Genomic DNA, 23,483 nt, shown 5'->3' with positions numbered 1-23,483 from the left:
ATTGTGTTTCCCTACGTAATGCCCCCTTTCTACATACCTTCAAATACAATCGCCTATCCTCAAAATGTATACTATGCCATCTTATGTTATAGCCAAAATACAATTCATCACTTTTTTGTGTCTGTGTTGAGCACAAGTATTGTATCCTAAAACCAAAGCTTTTACAATATATTCAATCCAGGCAGATCTGCCATTATAGGGAAGGAAAACAACAACAAGAAAAGCAAAATATAGAAAAATTTTAACACTTTACAGCTCATTCTAAGCGACAAACAAAAAAGCAAATGAAAATCACAAGCATGTTATAAAGAATCTTTAATGCTAAACCATCTGTGTAAGATGTCATCACATAGTGATCTCTATATATATCACTGGAGCACACTTGTTTAATAACACCATTTTTAAAAAATTGTTGATAGACCTTTATTTTATTCATTTATTTATATGGAGTGCTGAGAATCAAAACCAGTGGATAACACATGCAAGGCAAGTGCTCTAACACTGAGTTACAACCCCAGCCCCCAGTAAGACCATTTTTGAGGTGGGGTGGGTTCTGAAGATTGAACACAGGGAAACTTTACCACTTGGCTGATCTCCATCCCCAGTTCTTTTTATTTATTATTTTGAGACAGGGTCTCACTAAGTTGCTTAAAGCCCTGCTAAGTTGCTGAAACTGCCCTTGAACTTAATATCCTCCAGTCCCTGCCTCCAAGTGGCTGGGTTTATAGGCAGGAGCCCACGGCTGGCTAAGACCAATCTTTCCCACACCCTGGCTAGTAACTTTGTATGCACCATAGTTTTTGGTGTTTCTCCTACAGGAATGTAGTTCAGAACTAAACACATTCTTTCACAATTCAGTTTGGTTTCTGCAGCTGTCCCTTCCACTGCACCTGTTCTCAGATACTTTTTTTATCCCTTTCTTCTCCCCTCCCCAATAAGGGAATGTTCCTGATCAAAGAACAAAATTATTAAAGTTTCTATACCTTTCTCACAGTAAAGAACTTTTTTCATTTCTTTTTCGGTCCTGGGGATTAAACCTAGGGCTTCTCACACAAGCTAGGCAAGTGTTATACCACTGAGCTACATTCCCAGCCCCCCTCCCCCTTTTTTTCTATTTTGGTACGGGGAATTGAACTCAGGGGCACTCAACCACTGAGCCCCATACCAGCCCTATTTTGTATTTTACTTAGAGACAGGGTCTCTTTGAGTTGCTTAATGCCTCACCATTTCTGAGGCTGGCTCTGAACTCACAATTCTCCCATCTCAGCCTCCTGAGCCACTGGAATTTTAGGCATGCACCACTGTACAAGGTTAGTCCCAGCCCTTTTTAATTTTTATTTTGAGATAGGGTCTCACCAAGCTGCCCAGGCTGACTTTGAACTCACTATTCTCCTGCCTCAGTCTGAATTGGAAAATCCAAAAAGACTTGACTTTGTTAAATTCATTCAATTTGTACAATAAATAACTTGAAAGCCGAGGTGACTATCTTTCAAAATCAGAGGAAGTACTAGAGTTGAACTTCCTTGAAGTTGCTGCCTTGACTGATGTTAAGTATAGAGGGAGGGAGGAGGGTGGAATAAATAGTAATCTATGAGTATTTGTCCCTCAAACTAAGCCAGTGCCTGACTGTGGATGGGCTCATGAAAGAAATATCTGAAGGAAAAGAATCTTGTGGAATGTTGCTAAGACAATTAAAATCTTTCTAGTAGAAACATCACAGAAACTTCAGATAGACAATAACACTGAAGCCGGGTGTGGTGGCACATGCCTGTAATCCCAGTGGCTTGGGAGGCTGAGACAAGAGGATCACTAGTTCAAAGCTAGCCTCAGCAATGGCAAGGCAAAAAAGGGCTGGGGAAGTGGCTCAGTGGCCCCCAAGTTCAATTCCTAGTACTAAAAAAGAAAGCCAGGCGCAGTGGCGCACGCCTGTAATCTCAGTGTCTTGGAGGCTGAGGCAGGAGAATCACGAGTTCAAAGCCAGCCTCAGCAAAGGCAAGGTGCTAAGCAACTCAGTGAGGCCCTGTCTCTAAATAAAATACAAAAAATGGGCTTGGTTTGTGACTCAGTGGTCAAGTGCCCCTGAGTTCAATCCCTGGTATCAAAAAAAAAAAAGAAAAGAAAATACCACTGAAATTGCTTGTCCAAACCAGAATCTTCATTGTTATATCCCTGATAGAGTCACTCAGCTTCTTCACAATCACAACTTTGCAAGCAACCCAATTCCTTTCTAGTCTTGCCAAACTGTCAAAAAGTACCTCTCTTGGGGCTGGGGTTGTGGCTCGGTGATAGAGCGCTCGCCTAGCATGTGTGAGGAACTGGGTTCATTCCTCAGACCACAGAAAAATAAATAAATAAAATGTCTATCAACAACTAAAAAAAAAAAAAAAACAGTACCTCTCTTGCCAGGCACCTATAATTCTAGTGACTTGGGAGGCTGAGGTAGGAGGATCACAAGTTCAAGACCAGCCTCCGCAACTTAATGAGGTCCTAAGAAACTTGGTGAGACCCTGTCTCAAAATGAGTTGCCAGGTGCAGTGGTGTAAGACCTGTAATCCCAGCAACTCAGGAGGCTAACGCAGAAGCATCCTGAGTTCAAAGACAGCTTCAGCAACTTAGCAATGCCCTAAGGAATTCAGTGAGACCCTATCTCTAAATAAAATATTATAAAAGGGCTGGGGATGTGGCTTAGTGGTTAACCACCCCTGGGTTCAATCCCCAGTACCCCATCCCCAAAAAAGTATCTCTCTTATTAAATTAAATTCTGTCTCCCTCTAGCAACGAGCTTTTTTTTTTTTAACTATTAAAATATTTTTAAATTGTAGAACCTTTTTAAAAAAATTATTCTTTTTAGGTATACATGATGCAGAGTATATTTTGACATATTATACATACAAGGAATTAATATAACTTATTCTAATTAAAAACCCATTCTTGGAAGTTGTACAGGCTGTGGAGTTTCACTGGTTGTGTATTCATATATGAACACAGGAAGGTTCTGTTTTATTCTATTGTCTTTCCTACTCCCATCCTCCTTCCCTTCCCTTCATTCCCCTCTGTCTAAAACAGTGAACTCCTATTCTTCCCTCTCCATTGTTACAAGCTTTTAAATAATTTTAGATATACAAAAATTTTGGAGCTGTGTGTTGTGGTGCACGCCTGTAATCCCAGCAACTTGGGAGACTCAGGCAGGAGGACTGCAAGTTATAGCCACAGCAATTTAGCAAGGCCCTAAGCAACCGAATGAGATCTTATCTCAAACTAAAAATAATAAAGGGCTGGGGAATGGCTTAGTGGTACAGCACCCCTGGGTTCAATCATCAGGACCAAAAAAATGTTTTTGCGGGGCTGTGGATATTGTCCAAAAAATATTGTTCAAGCTGGGGATGTGGATCAAGTGGTAGCGCACTGGCCTGGCATGTGCGGGGGGCGCTGGATTCGATCCTCAAATATAAAATAAAATAAAGATGTTTTGTCCACCAAAAACTAAAAAAAAAAAATGTTAAAAAATTTTTCTCTCTCTCTCTCAAAAAAAAGAAAAAAAATTGTTCAAAAATTCCCTGTGGTCTTCGTCCAGCTTCTCCAATGTTAACATATAAAAACAGTACATCCAGGTGTGATAGCTCCTTGATGTCCTTTTACTTTTCTTTTTTCTTGAGACAAGTTCTTCCTATGTTGCCCAGGTTGGTTTTGAACTCCTAGGCTTAATAGATATTCCATCTCATACTTCCAAATAGCTAGGAGTGGAGGTGCATGCCACCTTGCCTGGCTCTTTTCTTTTTTGTGTGTGTGTGGTGCTGAGGATTGAACCTAGGGGATGTCTTATTACTGAGTTATATACCTCCAGCCCTTTATTATTTTTAGTTTGAAATAAGATCCCTTAAAAGGATCCAATCTGGGCCTGGGGTTGTGGCTCAGCAATAGAGTGCTCGCCTTACACATAAGAGGCCCTAGGTTTGATCCTCAGCACCACATAGATAAATAAAATAAAGAGATGTGATGGACATCATTATCCAAAGTACATGTATGAAAACTCAAATTGGGTGTCAACGTACTTTATATACAAACAGAGATATGAAAAATTATGGCATATATATGTAATAAGAATTATAATGCAAAAAAAAAGTACATGTATAAAGATATGATTTGGTGTGAACATACTTTATATAAAGATATGAAAAAATGTGCTCTATATATGTAATAAGAATTGTAACGCATTCCACTATCATGTATTTAAAAAAATAAGGGGCTGGGGATGTGGCTCAAGCAGTAGCGCGCTCGCCTGGCATGCGTGCCGCCCGGGTTCAATCCTTAGCACCACATACAAACAAAGATGTTGTGTCCGCTAATAACTAAAAGAAATAAATATTAAAAAATTCTCTCTCTCCTCTTTCTTTAAAAAAATAAAATCAATTAAAAATAATAAAATAAATAAATATTAAAACAAAAAAACAACAATCCAATCTAGGCTACTACAATGGATTTAGTCATCATATCTCCTTAGTCTCTTTGAAACTGAGATTTTTTTTTTTTTTTTAAGACAATGTCCGGCTGGGGATATAGCTCTGTTGACAGAGTGCTTGTCTTGCATACACAAAGTCCTGTGTTCAATCTCTAGCACCACAAAAAACAAAAAAATTAAAGACAATATCCCTCAATTTGGTTTTATCTGATGTTTCCTCATTATTAGATTCTAGATATGCAATTTTAGGGGCAGGAACACCACAGAAGTGATACTGGTTCTTTTCATTGTGCCCTATAAAGAGATACACGTAGGGCTAGGGTTAGAAGCTCAGCACCACATAAAAATAAATAAAATAAATAAAGATTAAAAAAGAGAGAGATACACAGTGTTGGGATATCTCATTCCTGAGGAAACAAACTTTGATCATTCAATCCCTATAAGGGCCTCCCTGGTTACTATAAAATTACTGACTTCTTCCTTTGTAGTTAATAAGTATCTTGTGGGCAGATACTTTGAAACTACATAAATATTTCTATTTCTCAAACTTTTAGCCAAAAGTTTTTCAAAAAATACTTATTTTTTAGTTGTAGTTGGACTCAATACCTTTATTTTACTTGTTTATTTTTATATGGTCCTGAGGATTGAACCCAGGGCCTCACATGCGCTAGGTAAGAGCTCTACCACTGAGCCACAACTCCAGCCTTAGCCATTAGTTTTAACATTCATTGGTGATTTTTTTGCTTGAGATAATTTTACTACTGTGATGGTTATCATATGGTGATTTTCATTTTCTTTTTAATATTTATTTTTCAATTGTAGTTGGACATAATATCTTTATTTTACTTATTTATTTTTATGTGGTGCTGAGGATCGAACCAGGGCCTTGCATGTGCTAGGCAAGCGCTCTACCGCTGAGCCAGAACCCTAGCCCATATGGTGATTTTCTATTGCCATCATATCTTCTATTTATTAACTGGAATTCTCTAAGATTTTTCTCTCTTTAATTATAATTTTTATGAACTGAGGGCTGGAGATGTGGTTCAGTGGCTAAGTTCCCCTGGGAACTTCAATCCCCAGTAGCGTCCCCCACCTTCAATCCAAGACCTATAAAAGTGTGTTCACTGTAATGAGGCATCACTGCTTCTAGGCCCTATCTTAAGCAACCACATTCATATATTTCTGTAATTCTCTTTACATGTTAATAACTAACACTAAGTTCTTACCGATAACTTCAATTCAAACTCAACACTACAGGGGTCTATAGCTATCCTACACTGGGCTTTGTAATACTGTTTTCCATAGTTATTTGGGTTATGTTCCCTTTCCCAGTGTGGCTTTGTTATTTGTTTGTAATATGGTTGGCTTTATTTCTTACAGTTTGTATTTGATTTTGAGTTGTCTCTTCACATTGTAGTTGTCTAGTTACTTAATTTTCAAGTATGAAGTCACAACTATACAAAAGTGTCCTTACAGAAGTGTCCCTTTCTTCCACTCCTTCTATTACATTCTCATTGCCCCATTCTTTCCACCCTGCTCCCACTCACTCCCTATAAGCAAACCTAAAAAAAAAAAAAAAAGTTGGTAGGGGATTGGGGATGTGGCTCAGCAGTAGGGCACTCGCCTCACACATGTGAGACCCTGGGTTCAATCTTCAGCACCACATAAAAATAAGTAAGTGAAATAAAGGTATTGTGTCCAACTACAACTAAAAATAAATAAATAAATAAATATTTAAAAATGTAGCTCTTAAAAAAAAAAAAAACAAAACAAAGTTGGCAGAAATGCCCAGCAACTCAGAAGAAGGACAGCAAGTTCAAGGCCTGACCTGGCAACTTAGTGAGACCCTGTCTCAAAATAAAAAAGTAAAAAGAGCTGAGGCTACAATTCAGGGAAAAGTGTCTTTGGATTCAATCCATGATACTGCATTTAAAAAAAGAAAACATAATATTAGTTTCTGGTTTATCCTTTCTATATAGATGTGTTTGTATTATATACTAATGAGCAGATACCTATGTGTGCTTATTTCCCCTCCCTCCTTTGGGTACTAGGGATTGAGCCCAGGGATAGTTATTCTACCACTGAACTACATCATAGTCCCTTTTTTAAAAAACTTTGAAACAGAGTGGCCTTGAACTAGTGATCCTCCTGCCTCGCCCTCCTGAGTAGCTGGGATTATAGGCCTATACCACCATACCTGGCTCATCTTCTTCCTTGCACAAAAAGGAGGATACTACTCATTTCATTTTGCATTTTTCATTCAACAGTACATACTAGTTCCCAGAAAAAAGCAAATGTTTCAGGCCTGATTGCTATCCTTAGAAAGGATATGCCTTGGCTAACATCTGAGAACTAGATTTCAGCTCACTATTCCCTAAATGAAAGGAGTGGATCAGCTGGGTATGGTGGTGCATGCTTGTAATTCCAACAATTTGGAAGGCTAAGGCAGGAGGATGGAAAATTCAGGGCCAGCTTTGGAAATTTAGTGAGAATCTGTCTCAAAAAATAAAAAGGGCTGGGGATATAACTCAGCAGTAGAGTGCCCCAGGTCAAATCCCCAGTACCACAATAAATACATATATAAATACATAAATAAGAGTAGCTCAATTGTACCTGTACAATAATTGATTTTTGCTAAATACCTGTTTTCCTTCTGGATATCTGGAATTTTACATGTGCCAAGCAGATGATGCCCACGTTACCAGGCCCCCAGGTTTAATACTCTGGGCATTAAACTTCCAAGGCAAACATTTTACATGTTTTGACACAATTTGTTCCTGGAGGACTTTAAGTGTGTGTGACTCCACTAGAAGAAGGCTCCTGGAAGCTTGCCCTTGATTTCTTCTGGACTTCCTTCCATGCCCCTTCTCCTTTTGCTGATTTCTTTATATCCTTTCATTGCACTAAACCTTAGCTATTCAAGAGACAGAGGCAGGAAGATCACAAGTTTGAGACTAGTCTGGGAAATTTAGCAAGATTCTGTCTCAAAATAAAAAGTAAAAAGGGTCGAGGGGCTGGCATTGTAGCTCAGTGGTATAGTGCTTGCCTAGCACATGGGAGGCACTGGGTTTGATCCTCAGCACCATATAAAAATAATTTAAATAAAGATATTGTCTGTTCATCTACAACTAAATACACTCACACACACACAAGTACATATATATAAATAAAAAGAGGCAGGGGAGCTGGGATGTAGCTTGGCAAAGTACCTTAGGTTGAACAAGAATAACAAAAGCACACCTTAACTATGAGTATGACTAGATGCCTTTGAGTCCTGTGAGTTCTAGAGAACTGCAAAACCTGGAAGTTTTTGCAGTTCTGATATCTTGAAGTAACTCCAAATTAGTACACAGAGATCCTCTTCACTCTTTAATACAGCTGCACAATACTCCATGTAAGGATAAACCACAAACCAGTTTATTCAGCCTTTCTCCTACGTATGAACATTGAGGTTATTTCCTTGCAATTATAAACTAAAGGATAACCTTGTGTGTGTGTGTGTGTGTGCGTGCGTGTGTGTGTGTTTCATGTTGAAGATGTTCCTTCAAGGGTAGATTACTAGAACAGAGAATATGTGTCAATAGATTGGGGGTGTACGTAGTTTTGTTAAGTACCGCCAGATTCCTTTTCAGAAAGAGTGTATCAGTTTTCATTCCCACCAACAAGATATGAGAATATTTCCTTATAGCCTTCTTAACCAAAATGTGCTGTCATACTTCTTTGTAAGATAAAAAATAGAAGCTTAGGTTGGTTATCTTTGCATTTCTCTAGTTGTAAGGCTGATCATCTCTTCATTTATTTAAGCACCACATGTATACAGTGAATCCTTCCCCTATTTTTGTTTCTTTTCTTTTTTTAAAAGCAGTGCTGGGGACCAAATTGATGGCCTCACATGCTAGGCAAGTGCTCTACCACTGAGCCCCAGCCCCAGCCCCAGCCCCGATTTCCCATTTTTTTAAAAAATATTTTATTAGTTGTTGATGGACCTTTACTTATTTATATGTGGTGGTGAGAATTGAACTCAGTGCCTCACACATGCTAGGCAAGCGCTCACCACTGAGCAACAATCCCAGCCCCCCAAATTCCCATTTTTAATTGGGTTTTGTTTCTTCATTCCTCAAGTCAAGAAGTCTCTATGTATTAGAGATATATTTATCTGTGATACATGGTGCAAATATGTTCCCTGTTTTGTTTTTTTTTTTTTGTACTTGGGATTGAACACAGGGATGCTTAACCACTGCGCTACATCCCCAGCCCCCTTTTACATTTTATTTAGAGACCGGGCCTCACTAAGTTGCTGAGGCTGGCTTTGAATTCAGGGTCCTCCTGCCTCAGCCTCCCAAACCGCTGGGATTACAGGTGTGTGCCGCCAAGCTTGGCTGCAAATATGTTCTCTTAATTTTTCAGTTGTCTTTTGACTAAATGGTTCTTTGCCAATCTAGCCAGAGTTCTTATCTTGAGGTCAAATACTTCTGGATTTGCAAACCTTCTGAAGCAGTACACAAATGGTACATCTGCTTTTCTGAGGTCTGCAGTGTTTAGTTTTCTGAAAGGACCTGTAACTTGAGCATGATTAGGAGCTACTATTGCCCCATGTCATCCACTGAGTTGAACTGTGTCCGATAGGTCCATGTAAGTTGAACAACCCTTCAAATTCTTGAAAGCTTCTCCCAATTCTCTTGACTATTTACTTTAATAAGTCAGATACCCAGCAATCCAGCCTGAATGTGGAATGTGATTGAATGCCAATCAAATTCTAGCCACAAGATAAGGAGCCTTCCTCATCTTTAATCCTGACTATAAACATAAAAAGTGGAAGGATTATCCCTTTTATTTATTTATTTATTGTGGTACTGGGGATTGTGCTCCACCTGTGAACTACATTTTTGGTTATTTATTTATTTACTTATTTATTTATTGTAGTCGTAGATGGACAGAATTTTTGATCCTTTACTTATTTATTTTTTGCAGTTGTAGATGGACGGAATGCCTTTATCTTATTTTTTTTATTTTTATGTAGTGGTGAGGATTGAACCCAGTGCCTCACACATGCTAGGCAAGCACTCCACCACTGAGTTACAGTCTAAGCCTGGTCCTTTATTTTTTTTCTTTGAGATGAGGTCTCCCTAAATTGCAGAAGCTGGCTTTGAACTTGCCATCCTTCTGCCTCAGCCTCCCAAGTTATTGGGAAAACAGGCATGAGCAACTACCCCCAGCTCAAGTTTTCTCATTGAACACTGAGTTACATTCCTAGCCCTTTGTATATTTTAATTTTGAGTCAGGGTCTCACCAAGTGAGACTTAGGGCCTTACTAAATTGCTGAGGCTGATCTCTAACTTGAGATCTTCCTGCCTCAGCCTACTGAGCCACTGGGATTACAGTGTGAATTCTTATCCCCAAAGACATTTCTGGTTTCCTATTTATCTTTCATACACAACTCTAAGAGTAGAGTATGACACTCCAGTTGTGGTCTAACCAGCAAAACATAGCAAAACCACTAGCTTCTCAGTTCAGATAGCACATTTATATTAATGATCACAAAGTTAATCTATCTTCCTTTCTTTTTCTTCTTCTTCTTTTTTTTTTTTGTGTGTGTGGTGCTAGGGCTTTAATCCAGGTCACTCTACAACTGGGCTAAGCCTTCTGCCCCCAAGAAGTCAATTCTAATTGAACTGCTAAAACTGTAGGTCTTCTATTTCCCACATAAATATTTTCACGTATGAAGCCCACTTTTAGAAACTAAGTAGAAAATCTTACATTTATAGCTATTAAATTTCATTTTGCTTTATATAATTCAAAATAGTTGGGCTGGGGTTGTGGCTCAGAGACAGAGCACTTATCTACCATGTGTGAGGCACTGAGTTTGATCCTCAGCACCACATAAAAATAAAATAAAGATATTATGTCCTCCTATAACTAAAAAATAAATATTAAAAAAAATATTTACCTTTGATAGAGTTAGGAGAAAGGGAATGATTTGAAAAAAGAATAGAGAGCTAGGGATGTGGCTTAAGTGGTAACGCGGCTCGCCTGGCATGCGTGGGGCGCTGGGTTCGATCCTCAGCACCACATACAAGATGTTGTGTCCACCAAAAACTAAAAAAAAAAAACAAAGAATAGAGAGATAGTAATCTAGTTCTTAGGTTTGGGTGATATATATATAAACATGTATATGCATTTTGCAATACTGGGGACTGAACTGAGGCCCTACCACATGCTATATGGACACACAACTACTGAGCTACATCCTCAGCCCTAGTTTTATATTTTTTATTCTGAGACAAGGTCTTTGTAAATTGCCCAGGATGGACTCGAACTTGAGATCCTCCTGCCTTAGCTTCCTAACTATGTAGCTAGAATTATAGTCACAAGCCACTGTGCTCAGTTTATGTGTATACATTTCACATAGACATATACACATATACACATGCATGTTTTGAGTTCACCGTATGTCATAATTTAATTGCACATATTTTTACTCTTTATCAAATATTACATTAAGAAACACTTACTTTCAGATGTGGTGGAACAAAGTGACTTGGGAGGCTAAGTCAAGTTTGAAGTCATCTTGGGCAACTTAATAAAACCCTATCTCAAAATAAAAAATAAAAGGCTGGGGGGCTGGGGCTGGAGTTGAGTGATGGGAGTACTTGCCTGGCACGAATGAGGCACTGGGTTTGATCCTCAGCACCACATAAAAATAAAATAAAGGTATTGTGTCCAACTACAACTTAAAAAAAATGTATATATATATACAAACTCATTAAAAAAATAAAGGGCTGGGAATGTAGCTAAGAGGTAGAATACTTCTGGGTTCAATTCTTAGTAATTCATAAAAACAAATAAAAAACCACATTTTTTTGTTAAACTCAGACTATCACATCAAGAAATAATATACAATACTTCATTCGTGACTAATTACAGCCAATGTATAAACTCTACCTAACAATAATTAATTTCCCTACAACCTGTGCAAAGAAATAATGCATTTTTCAGTTGGAAAATAGAGTCTAGCCAAGGATGCTAGACTTAATTTAGTAATGGTTTTATAGCAGGGGTCAGCAAACTAGAGCCCTCAGGTCTGCACTTATGCTTATAATTTTATTAGAAGTTGGGTGTGGCTGGGCTGGGGTTGTGGCTCAGTGGTAGACTGCTTATCTAGCACATGTGAGGCACTGGGTTTGCCTTAGCACCATATAAATAAATAAATAAACAAACAAACAAACAAGCAATAAAGAAATAAAGGTATTGTGTCCATCTACAGCTAAAAGAAGAGGAGGAGGAGCGGGAGGAGGAGGAGGAGGAGGTTGTTGGGTGTGATGGCACAAACAAAAAACATATTTTACCATATAATTGTTGCCACCACATTAACATATATTCACAACTATTCTATGCATACTAGTTTTGCACCAATGACAGTTTAGTAATAAATGATTTTTAAGTACACTGTTTAACAATGACAAAAAAGCTTCACATAATGATTGCACCCAACTTTCTTACAATAAAATTTGGCATAAATCTTTGACAATTATTCAGTAAAATACAAAAATCAAAAAGTTTCATTGGAATACAGCCATACTCATTCATTTGCACAGTGTCTAGACCTGCTTTAATGTTACAACAGATGATTAGTTTGCTGGGGTTGGGGATATAGCTGAGTGGTACAGTACTTGCTTAGTGTGGAAGAGGCTGTGGACCCAATTTCCAGCACTGCCAACTAAAAAAAAAAAAATTTGAGAAAGTTTGCTGACTCCTGGTTTATCACACCATTCATAGGTGAGATAAGTTTTCTAGGTGGGAAATGGTGGCACATCTGTAATCCCAGCTACTCTGAAGGATGACATGGGATGATCCCAAATTTGAGCCCAACCTTAGAAACTTAGCAAGGCACTGTCTCAAAAAATAAAAAGGGCTGGCAATGCAGCTCAGAGGTAGAGCACCCTTGAGTTCAGTCCCAGTACTTGGGGGGGGAGGGGCAGCAAAAAAGTTTTCTAGTGCACGTGGCATGTATATTTCTTCAGGAATCTCAGTCCATCACATTCCACAGCTCACTAACCATCATCTCATTTAACTAAACATTCTATTCAAATTTCAAGCTCACAGAAATTTGATTTCCCATGTAGGCTTCCTACAGGGAGAAGACATGCTGATCAGTCAGTATGACTGCCGGGTTTCTGTTCTCAGGGTTTACTCCAGTTGAACTGGGCTGACTAGTCTGTGCAAAATAACCACACAAGTGACACAAATACCTTTTTCTTTGGGGTTGCTGTGACGGCTCCTCTGACCTTAAGGGTCCGCAGGAATAAAGTGAGCAAGAGCACGCGCTGAGCCCTTTTATTGAGGAGAAGCTATTCAAATGAGGCAAGGGGTCAGGTTTCAGGGGCTGAGTCTATCTTCATGATGTCCACTGTCAGCAGATTGACTGACACCTGGGTAGGCCACACCCAAGGGCAGAGTAAGAGAAGGGGACACACACAAGGCCTTCCATGGAAGATTCTATCCTAAACAGGGCAAGGGGTAATATTACAAAGGAACAGGTGAGCAGGGGCTGTAGCAAGACACACCCATGCACGAGACACTGACCCTCGAACCCAAGAAGGGTGGGGAAAGCTCTGCCACATTTCTGTGACTGAGCGCCTCAGCACCCAGCAGAGGAGTGTGACTCAGTCACGTGTAAGGTTGGTCTCCCACATATGACCATTTCTATCAAGTAATGAGTCAACTTTTCATTATGTATTAAATGAAGAATTGTCTTTCCAATGCCCTCCCCATGAAAGAACCAGCGATTGAACCCAAAGTGCTCAACCAGTGACCTATATCCCCAACCCACTCCCCCTACCCCTTTAAATTTTGAGACAGGGTCTTACTAAGTTGCCCAGGCTGGCCTCAATCTTTTGATCCTCCTCCAAGTAGCTGAGATTACAAGTGTGTGCAACTGTGTCCAGTAGCTATACTTCATTTTTTAACATCAGATGCAGAAATATCACAGGATTTTCAGGGACTCAACATTCCATATACAATGGCTGTGATAAACAGTATACAATGGTTGCTTTACACAAGAGTCACTCTTTTTTGACTAAGTAAGTGTCTCATGTGACAAAAATGTTTTTTTCAATATCATCACAAGAAAGTTAATATAAATTAATATTTTAGAAATGTTTCAAGGATAAGTCATAATCTGAGAAATGGTACTCTGCAAAGCTGTCATTCATAGTCAACTCATCTGATCAAGATGTCATTTCTTACCTGACTTGTGCTGATATTTTCTTCAGCAGATGTAGAATGTTTGCATAGGTCTTCCTTTGCTCCCTCACAGGTCTCTCTCATAATTTCCACTTGGTTCCCTTGATCTCTGAAGACCTTTAGCTCCATACTCTTGGCTTTCTCTTCCCTATGCAAGATCCCAGAAGCCACAGAATCTCCTACTTTGGGGTCTACCAAACCACACCACCCAAGCTCACCCCCATGATCCAAGGTCTTACAGGTTTCTTGATAACTTTCTGCATGAGTCCTGTGAAGCTTCAAGGGCAATATTCTACTCTGATTTATAAAAGAGCTAGAGGCTCCAAGCTTTACAACTGGATTCACACTTGGCTCAGGGTGTGCATGAAGCTCTTTGGAGACACTTACTGGGAGTTCAGAGTATAATTCCTGTACCACGGCAGACATGGAGGAATCAAGTGGAACTGGCTGAGTCTCTACTCCGGATGACAGCATTAGGGCAGATGTAGATTATGGAGTGAAGTCTTTTACATCAAACAGTTCACCCTGACATAAATCAAAGGAAAGGATACAAGTTTAAAACCTTGATAGGGTAGAAGCTGACTCAGTTCATATTGGCTAAAATTAAAAAAATAAATTCTACTTCAAATGCCAGCATTATCTGACACCAAATTTGTGGAAAAACACATACCTTAACTTTTAATAGGCACCTGTCTAATCCTAATTCAAATACTGACTTCTCAATAATTATCAATTTAAATCTGAAGGGCCCACAAGTGTACCTGAAAATAAGACATGTTTATGCATCTAAGAATAATGTTGATACAATTTACAAAATAAATTTCTTTTTCTTTCTTTTTTTTTTTTTTGCCAATCATGGTGGCACTGCCTGTAATCCCAGTTATCCAAGAGGCTGAAATATGAAAATCTCAAGGTTGAGGTCAGCTTGGGAAACTTAATGACATCCAGCCTCAAACAACAACAACAAAGAACTAAGAATGTTGCTCAATGGTAGAGAGCTTGCCTCTAAAAAAGAAAGACAGTATGGTTTTATACTTGTTTTCAGGGCATGAATCTCACCCATTTTGTTCATTGATATATTCCCACTGTCAGAATAGAAGTATGATACATTGTAGGTACTCTTTTTTTTATGTTGTAGGTATTCTGAAGGACTCTGATGAACATGAAACTCTTTTCTTTGAAGGAGGATACAAGGAAAATGGAACTATTTTCCTTTACTGCTTGTTACATACTTGAGCTGTATTTAGTAGGCTAGCACAAGATACTCCTAACCCAGTCCCTGGGCAAGTGCTCTACCACTGAGCTATACCGCCAGCTGTTTTTACTTTTGAGAAAAAGTCTTGCTAAACTGCCAAGGCTGGCCTCAAACTTGCCATCCTCCTGCCTTAGTCTCTGTAGTAGCTGAGCTCACAAGTGTGTGCCACCACACCTAGATCCTTTTTGGCTTTTACCATTTTTTGCTTTGGATGCTAGAAACAGGTAATTTGCTGAAATATGTTTACCTAAGCAATTCACAATACTATATTATACTATATTACAAAAAGAGTCAATACACATACATATACAAACATATTCAGGATTTCCCAGCCCATAAATTTTAGTTCAGCAACAATATGCAGTTTTTACAACAAAATCCACTTTGAATGGGACTGAGGATATAGTTGAGTTGGTAGAGTACTTGCCTCGCATGTACAAGGTCCTGGGTTCAATCCCCAGCACCATCCCACCAAAATCCACTTTGACTTGACCGAGGCAGAAATTGGTTCACCAAATAAGATACTTGGATTCTTTCTTTCTTTTTATTTATTTATATGTGGTGCTGAGAATCAAACCCAGTGCCTCACACATGCCAGGCAAGCGCTGTACCACTGAGTCACAACCCCAGCCACACTTTGATTCTTGATGCTTTTCCTAACCCTAAACTAAAGGAAGGAGAATATAAGTGTTTAGGAACCCTCCCCAGAGGCAAAATGACATAAAGCTACATTACTAATTAAAACTCTAGAAATTATAAAGAAATCAGATTGCCAGTCCATGAAATTTAGGTAATACAGGAGGGCTGATAAAAAAGACTTGTATTTTGAATACAAAAAATTAGCACACAAACTTGTGTAAAGAAGTACAGCAATAATCAAATGAACTAATTACAATAAATAAATTAATTATAAAAAAAGAATCAAATGAGATTCTCCATGTGAAAGACTTTCAACGTGCTGTGATAAATTTATCCCTTTTAGAGTTAAAATTTTCCCCTTTTAATCTACCACCTGGATATTTCTGGGGGCACTTCAGATATTAGGTCATTTATGTCGGGATAAGGAGAATTAGTAGAGATAAAATGGAATTGTTATTTGATGTCAAAATAAGCAGGAAGTGCCCAAATTTAACTTGGTTCAGCTTCCTTTCCCCAACAACATACCCAATCTAATTTTTGGATGTCAGACTACATACAGATTGGAAGAATAATTGGCAGGAGAGGATACTGTGAAGCTCAAGTTTGTCAGCCAGGCATAATTATGGGCTCATTTCTGTAATCCCACCCACTTGGGAGGCTAAGGCAGGAGGATGACAAGTTTCAGGCCTCTGTAGGCAACAGCCTATTCAAAAATAAATAAATTTTTTAAAATGGCTGGGGATATACGCAGTGCTAGAGTGACCCTGGGTTCAATCCCCATTACCACAAAATAAAACAAATGAAAAGCACATGCCCACAAGGGTGTGTTGGTACATGCCTATAATCCCAGCTATACCAGAGGCAGAAGCTGTAGGAGCTCAAATTTAAGGCCAACCTCAGCAATTCAGAAAGACAGACCCTACCTCAAAACAATCTCAAACTGGGTGTGTTGCCATGCGCTTGTAATCCGAGTAGTTCAGGGGGCTGAGGCAGGAGGATCAGGAGTTCAAAACCAGCCTCAGCAACGGTGAGGAGCTAAGCAAATCAGTGAGACCCTGTCTCTAAATAAAATACAAAACAGGGCTGGAGATATGGCTCAATAGCTCAATGGTTGAGTGCCCAAGTTCAATACCTGGTACCAAAAATAGATAGATAGATAAGGGTGGGGGAGTTTAACTCAGTGGTAAAGCACTCCATTCCCCCAGTACTGGGGTTGGGGGTGGGGTTGCAGTATTAATTCAGTTTAGAACACAAACTTTGAAAACACTATGATAATTGAAATAAACATAAAGAACCACATGTTATAGAATCCCATTTATATAAAATGTCAAGAATGGAAAAAGGTAGGGCTAGGTATTTAGTTCAGTGGTACAGGGCTTCCTTAGCATGAAGGAGGCCCTAGGTTTGATGTCCAGCACCACATGCACACACAAAAAAGGATATATAATTTATAAAGACAAAATAGATTGATGGTTGCTTACAGCTGGGAGTGTTGGATAACTAGGGACTGACAACTAATGGACACTTTCTTTTTAAAGTAATAAAAATGTTTAAAATTGAAAAAGGTGATCATACTAAAAACTACTGATTTGTATAATTTAAATTGGTAAATTCTATGATATGTAAATTATCTTTTTTTTTTTGGCACTGCTGAGGATTTAACCTGAGGCCTATGCAAGCTACATCCCAGCTCATGTGACACACACACACATATATATTTTGATACTGTGGATTGAACTCAGATGCACTCAACCATTTAGCCATATCCCCAGTCCTGTGTTGCATTTTATTTAGAGACAGGGTCTCACTGAGTTGCTTAGTGCCTCACCATTGATGAGACTGTCTGGCTTTGAACTTGCAATCCTCCTGTCTCAATCTCTGGGATTACAGGTGTGCACCACCTCACTTCAGCTGTGAATTATTTTTTTTAATAAAACTGATTTTTAAAAGAACAGATGGGGATGCTGGACATGGTGGCGCACGCCTATAATTCCAGCATCTTGGGAGGCTGGGGCAGGAGGGTTACAAATTCAAGTCTTGGCTACTTTGTCTTAAATATAAAAGGGCTTGGGATATAGTATGGTGGTAGAGTAATTGCCTAGTATGCAGGAGGCTCTGGGTTTCATCTCCAGCACTGGGGGGAAAAAATAAAAAGCTAGGATTATAATCTCAACGTAGAGCACATGCCGAGCACGTAAGATCCTGACTTGGATCCCTAAAACTGCATGGGGAAAAAAAAAAAAAAAGATAAAGAAAATGCCCCATCCCCAATCCATCAACTCTCAATTCCTGACCTACATTTCACTTGCGAAGGATAGGACCCGCCCCCCCCACGTCTATAATAGAGCCCGTTTAATCAAAAGAATAATTGAGTCTTTCTACATGCAAACAGCTGCAAGAAACAAAGATGAATAAGATGCCCTCAGTATATTACGTGGTCTCTCCTTCCTTGTTTCCTCCCCCACCCTATTCAACCAAGGGCTTTGTTCATGCTAAGCAGGTGCTCCATCACTGAGCTACACACCAGCCCCTACAATTGCCTCTCAACATCAGTATCACTTTTCTAGAGCTCAGACTCAATTTTTGTTACACTACTAGCGTAACACAAACTATGGCTTCAACTCCTATAGTGTCTCTAATAAACTCTACAGCTTTCTTTTTTCTTTTTTTTCTTGGTACTAAGGATTGAACTCAGAGGCACTTGACCACTGAGTCCCATCCTCAGCCCTATTTTGTATTTTATTTAGAGACAATCTCACTGAGCTGCTTAGTGCCTTGCTTTTGCTGAGGCTGGCTTTGAACTTGTGAATCTCCTGTCTCAGCTTCTTGAGCTGCTGGGATTACAGGCATGCGCCACTCTGCCTGGCTAAACCCTACTGGTTTCTAATCCCCAAGTACTACTTCAAGATTTTCTTCCAAAAGTCACGCTACATAAAGTCATGCACAACTATATATTTACTAAAAAAAAAAAAAAAAAAAAAAAATATATATATATATATATATATATATACACTAAACACACACACACACACACACACACACACACACACACACACACACGGTCTCACTAAGTTGCTTAGGGCCTTGCTAAATTGCTGAAGCTGGCCTCAAACTTTGAATCCTCCTGCCACAGCCTCCCATGTCACTGGGATTACAGGTGTGTGCCACCATGCTCAGCTTTCTAAACAGATTCTTACCAAAAAGAATGAATACTGATAATCACATAAAATGATACAAAATGTTCCTCAAGGAAAACAGTGCCTTTACCTTTCTTATGCCTTCATCTATACTGTAAATGGGCACTAGCTAAAACAGAACTTTAAAGCTTTAAAGACACAAATATCATAAAATTGTTATCTCTTGATACTCATTTGTATAGAATTTTAAGAATTTTCAACCTGTAAAATAATTAGGCATACTTGCTGTGGAAGCATAATAGACACTCCCTCCTTTTTGTTGGGAGTCCAACTCTAGGTCTCAAATTTTTAAGCCAATTGGGGCATGGTGGCAAAAGCCTACAATCACAGCAACTTTGGAGGTTGGGGAAGGAGGATCACAAATTCAAGTAACTTAGTGACTGACAGCTTCAGCAACTTAGCAAGGCCCTTAGCAATTTAGTGAGTCCCTGACTCAAAATTAAAAAATAAAATAAAATAAATTAAAAATTAAAAAAGGGGCTGGGGATGCAACCCTGGGTTCAATCCCTAGTACAAACAAATAAAAACAACAACAAAATGAAGGTTGAGACAGGAGGATCACAAATTCAAATAACTTAGTGACTCTGTCTCAAAAATTTTTTTAAAAGAGCTAGGGATATACTCAGTGGTAAAGTGCCTTGGGGCAAATCTCCAGTATTCTCATACCCAAAAAAATTTCTAAACCAAATCTGAAGTTTAGTTACTAAAACACTATACTCTAAGAGAACAGCTGGATCCCTCAGAGGCAAAGTGATATTCACATGCAAGCCTAAAGTGCAGATTAAAATTACTGTCAGCTCTCTAGCTCTCACATCACCATCTATCAAAATACAGGCAGTACCACAAGACAGCAGTAACAGAACACTATTTTGGTACTAAAAACTAAAATTCCTGAGGCTAAAGCAGGAGGATCATAAGTTTGAGTCCAGCCTGGGCAACTTAGCGAGACCTGTTTCAAATAAAAAATAATAAAGGGCTAGAGAGGTAGCTTAGTAGTAGAGCACAGAACCCAGTACCACATGAGCACACACAAAACTAAAATTACAAACCCAATGCAGCAATTAAAACTGATGATGTAGAAACATCTCTCCATATAGAAAACTGCCTGGAATATTTTTTTTACTAAACTAAAATATACATCAGGACTCTCACTGGTAAAATATATATGCACATAGAAAAATATTTTGAATGAACACAAACCATTAACACTGTTAATTTGGCGGAGAGATAACTGATGACTTAGCTGTATGTTGTATTAAAAAATTTTACTTTTTAAAAAAACAGTTGGGAATAAATTGTTAATGTTTTCTCTATTATTTTCCAAGACCCAAATGCATAACAATAAAATACTAGTATCAGCCCTTTATTTTATTGGGTATCTTCCCAACTGACAGTTCTGTGCCTCAATCATCAAAGGTTTTACATTCAAGTGTTAAATAAACTTGAAGTTAAAAAAAAAAAAAAAGTAACACATGCTTATAAAATGTAGGCAGGGATTTATTTACAGCTAATCCTTTCTAATGACTTAAAAATCAACCTATTGGATGGGGATACCAGATAATTATCTAGTCTGAGGTCTAACAAAAATAAACTATCCATTTACTAATGACACTTGCCAGCTGCTACTGGCTTGTCATCTTTACCACAACACAAAAAAAGTGTAAGATTAGGAAATAAACTTATCTGTGGGGGAAAACCAAATTAACTAATGTTTACATGAAGCATGCTGTAAAATTCTTCTAAAAAAAGAAAAAAGAAAGAAAGAAAAATTCTTTTTGAGTTAAGAGCAATTACCTACTGATCTTGTTCAAATGCAAAAGAACTATGGTGAGCAATCTAATTGCTGGTCTCCCAAATCAGGCAGCCAGGGTTCTTATTCTGATTCCATTCATCAGCTACATAGTAAATTATGCTAAGTGAAAGTTAAGTGAACTTTCCCAGCCTTGTTTTCCCATGTAAAATTAACAAATTAAACAAAATAATCACACCCTTAAAAACCTCATGACTCTAAAAGATAACTTTTCTATTTCTCTTTGTTTCAGCAAAACACACCTACACACATCAACAATGGTAGTACAGAGCTCAGACTAATCCTCTTCACAGGTACTCAAGGGCATCTGAGGTAATTTAAAAACATTTTACACACAGAAAAGATGTAAAACTTCTCTTTGGTGTGCCTTCAGGTAATTCGGCAATGTTAATTCTTATCCCACATTAAATACAAAACATATCATTGAAGAATTAATGTTGCAGTTCTCATTAGAGTATTTCATGATTTTTGACAAAGCGGCAACTTATATTTTATTCATTCACCACTCCCCAAAACAAAAGTTGTGGAGGCACAAAATTTATAGGAATAAAGCAAAAAGTAGGGGGAGCGGGACAACAGAGCGTAACAGGAAACTATGTGCCCCAACAATCCAGGAGCTGAAGGTTTCCTCTCCCTTTAATTCCAATGCAAAAGGGCTGTTAACACCAGGGGCTGTCATGCTTGTGTCAAGGAACAATACTCACAATAATGATCAGGCCCTTAGAAGTTCACAACACTCCTTTTCCCGAAAGAGGCTTTATTTTCCAAAGATTCAGACACTGTAGCCAATTCCTCCATGAGGGAATTCCAAGAAGGGGCCTCTTCTTGAGGGAGAGAGAAAGAAGATCTTTTAACAAGATTTCAAGACAAATTGGAAGCAAGGCAAGGTCGCACATATACTAAATCGGGCCCAGCTCAACAGGGGATGTGCAGGAAACCTCAAAAGCATCAACCACTATTTCCCTTTTCCTTCCTTTATTAGCATGCAGAAAAAGGACCCCTCTGTCTCCACATGGAGAATCAAACAGTGAAAATGCTCCTGATTTCTACTGACAAAGACTCCCTGCATAAAAGATCTTCATCTATTTTCCAGAGGAAGAGGAGAAAAGAAACCATTTATACCACACTAGATAGATAAGGGAAAAAGAGTAGTCTCGAATTTTTCTTGGGAAAACATACAAAAAAGAAATTAGAATCATCCTCTTGGCAGATGTGTGAAAGGGAGGCTGTGAGGAGAAAGCGGTTTTTTTGTTTTGTTTTGTTTTTTTGGACACTAGAGCAAGTAAGGGGAATGGAAAAAGACATCTCTAATCACTCAGGAAGAAGTGACAGATTATGTGCACAAAGGAAAGGGTGACTTCTGGCATCAGTCTCCCTAAGTGGGTACTGAGCTGTTTAAATATTTTTTCCTGATTATTTTCAGCTAGGCCTTCTTTGTTAATTTAGAGCATTGTAAGGACCTGAGGGGAGTGGAAGGTACACTTTCTCCATCCTGGGGTGGGGAAAAAAGTCTTCCTCTCCAGTGGATAGGTATTGAATACTTTTGATGGGTGGTGATAGTGAGGTAGATGTATGCAAACACCTGCTTCTTTGGGCAAGATATTTATTTTCTTTTTTGGTGCTGGTGATTTAATCCAGGGCATTGTGCATGCAGTGAAGCATTCTACCATTGGACTACGTCCCCAGTCCCAGTTTTCTTTCTTAACGAATTAACAGTAACAATTTGCCAAAAAATTACGATATACTAAGCATTAACACAAATTCTCCCTTAGATATTAAAAAAAAAGGAGTAACCCAAATTCGAAATGATCTAAGTTAAGGGATGAGTCAAGGTCACAAAGATGTTAGATGGGAGAGGCTTTGCAACTATCACGATCTAAAAGCCATGATTTTTTTTTTTGGTAGTTGTAGATGGTCAGCATGTTTCTATTTTATTTGTTTCAAAATTTTTTTTAAATGTGATGAACCCAATGCCTCACACATGCTAGGCAAGTGCTCTGCCACTGACCTACAGCCCCAGCCCCTAAAAGCCATGGGCTTAACTGTGCAAAGGAGAAAGAGCTCACTTCACACTGAGACTAAAAGGGAAGAAGAAAACCAAGGCTCCCTCTCTGGTCATGATTGGGGGAGGGGGAGAAAAAGCTGATTTCTGATACTATAAAGTTAACTCAGGGTCCTCCTCTCTATATCTTGGGATAAAGGTGAAAAGTGGACAAGGGAAGGCAAGACTTTTTAAACTTACAGGGAAGGTAGATCCTTTCTAATACTTTAGGAAGTGGAAAATTTCCCTCTTCACCTGAACGACACTGACAAAGTGGAGTGAACGTTCTCATTTGGGGGTTACCCCCATCTTTCCTTATGTTCGAATCCCCTCTCGCACCCTGGGACTGGGTCCCCCACTGCTAACAGACCAGAACCAAGAAAGACTGTACGCCCACAAGGGGCGTCAGCCTTTCGAAGAAGAGAAGTTGGGGGATCCCCTCCGATCTCGGTTGCAAAGCAGTCTCTCTCCCCCTTTGCAGCCATGATTCGGAGAAGCCTTTTTCCCCTAGCGACGCGGGCCCTAGTCTCCTCCCTCTTTCTGGGTCGTTTGGCCGCCCGCAGCGTAGCCTCCGCTTGCTTCAGCGCCCCGAAAGGCGGGGGCCCGGGCTCCCCTTTTGCCAGCACCGCCCGAAGGAGGGTTCCCGCAGGGCGTTGTGGGGCGGAGCGGCTAAGCCCGAAGCCTTCCGACCACGGGCCTCTTACCCTGAGGCCTGATCCCCGGCCGGTGCTTGCCCCTCCAGCTTGGCCTCTGCAGACGCAGCCCCGCTGCCGCCAAGTCTACTTGAGCCTACGGAGCCGAGAGACAGTGGGCGCTCCGGCCGCTACCGCCTCTCCGTC

At 39.3% G+C, this 23,483-nt stretch overlaps 1 protein-coding gene across 14 annotated transcripts in view; it reads right to left on the bottom strand.

Annotated features, from left to right (window-relative positions):
* Prr14l (proline rich 14 like) overlaps positions 1–23,483 on the bottom strand; it is a 66,933-nt gene extending 43,450 nt beyond the window's left edge. For 4 of the 14 annotated variants that reach the window (XR_006850732.2, XM_046439413.2, XM_058577424.1 and 1 more), the window contains exons 1-3: positions 23,349–23,483; positions 21,308–21,427; positions 13,706–14,227 (exon numbers count right to left, since the gene is read on the bottom strand). Coding sequence is in view for 10 of the 14 variants with exons in the window: in XM_046439413.2 (XP_046295369.1) it covers positions 13,706–14,176 (471 nt within the window). In the remaining 4 variants the exon portion in view is untranslated. Of the gene's footprint in view, positions 1–10,406; positions 10,556–13,705; positions 14,228–21,307; positions 21,428–23,348 lie in introns of those variants that run through there. The other 10 variants (XM_058577426.1, XM_058577428.1, XM_046439417.2 and 7 more) reach the window with 7 other exon arrangements.

Source organism: Marmota monax, unplaced genomic scaffold, assembly GCF_021218885.2.
Source record: "Marmota monax isolate L192 unplaced genomic scaffold, Marmota_monax_Labrador192_F-V1.1 WCK01_AAM20220418_F8-fsc00253, whole genome shotgun sequence".
In the NCBI taxonomy this organism is placed as follows: Eukaryota; Metazoa; Chordata; class Mammalia; order Rodentia; family Sciuridae; genus Marmota; species Marmota monax.
Note: the sequence above shows the minus strand (reverse complement) of the source record. Positions and strands in the feature narration are given on the sequence as shown.